Source organism: Eimeria mitis, genomic scaffold (assembly GCF_000499745.2).
Source record: "Eimeria mitis Houghton genomic scaffold, Emh_scaff680, whole genome shotgun sequence".
In the NCBI taxonomy this organism is placed as follows: domain Eukaryota; phylum Apicomplexa; class Conoidasida; order Eucoccidiorida; family Eimeriidae; genus Eimeria; species Eimeria mitis.
The window spans coordinates 2,436-3,275 of NW_013574910.1; the positions used below are offsets into that span (position 1 = coordinate 2,436).

The 840-nt window shown below is 58.1% G+C and overlaps 1 protein-coding gene across 1 annotated transcript in view; it reads left to right on the forward strand.

Annotated features, from left to right (window-relative positions):
- Positions 1–840, forward strand: part of EMH_0019550 (Trithorax-like protein, related) — a gene marked incomplete at both ends in the record, with an annotated part of 10,675 nt that overhangs the window by 1,181 nt on the left and 8,654 nt on the right. Inside the window, one exon of the mRNA XM_013501381.1 lies at positions 1–494. Within this exon, the coding sequence (XP_013356835.1) occupies positions 1–494 (494 nt within the window). The remainder of the gene's footprint in view (positions 495–840) is intronic.

Here is an 840-nt window from a genome sequence, read left to right on the forward strand (position 1 = left end):
GCAGCAGCAGCAGCAGCAGCTGATAGGGATGTTGGCAGCAGACGGGCGATGACCCACAGGGGAGGAGATAAAGCAGCAGCAAGAGAGACAGGAGGATCTGTACTTGCTGCAGAGGCACTTGCTGCTGCTGCAGTTGCTGCAGCATCTCTTTCTGCTGCTGCTGCTGCTGCTGCCAACAGCAATAACTACAACAACCAGCAGCAGCAGCAGCAAACTGCTGCTGCTGCTGCTGCTGCCGCAGGGACAGCGTCTGTGATCCTCCTCTCCTGGTCCTTCTCGCTGCAGCAGCGGGGCTGTTCCCCGTGCGGGGCTGCTGCACCACGGCAGCAGCAGCAACAGCAGCAGCAGCAGCAACAGCAGCAGCAGCAAACAGAGGTGCAGGCTGCTGTTGCTGCTGCTGCTCATGCGGAGCTGCCCCTTGAGCTGGGCGAGGCCCTCGGCTGTCTCCAACTGTCTCCTTTTGCTGCTGCGGGACAGAGGGTACTTAAGTGCAGGTGAGGATCTGTGTATTGTTGTCTTCTCCTTTGCTGCTGCTGCTGCTGCTGCAGCTGCTGCAGCACCTACATCTGCTGCTGCTGCTGTGGAGCGGTTGCTGTTGGCCTTGACTGCTCAGGAGCTGTTGCTGCCTTTGTTTTGTTGCTGCTGCTGCTGCTGCTGCTGCTGAGTTCGCTCCTGCAGCGTATATCTTTGCTGCTGTCCCCGGACCTGTATTTTCTGCTGTTGCTCTTGCTGCTGCTGCTGTTGCTGCTGCTGCTGTTGCTGCTGCTGTATCTGTTAGGCTTTGCGGATTCGAAGGGGCTGCTGGTGATATGCATCTGTCTCCTTTTGCTGCTCATTGTC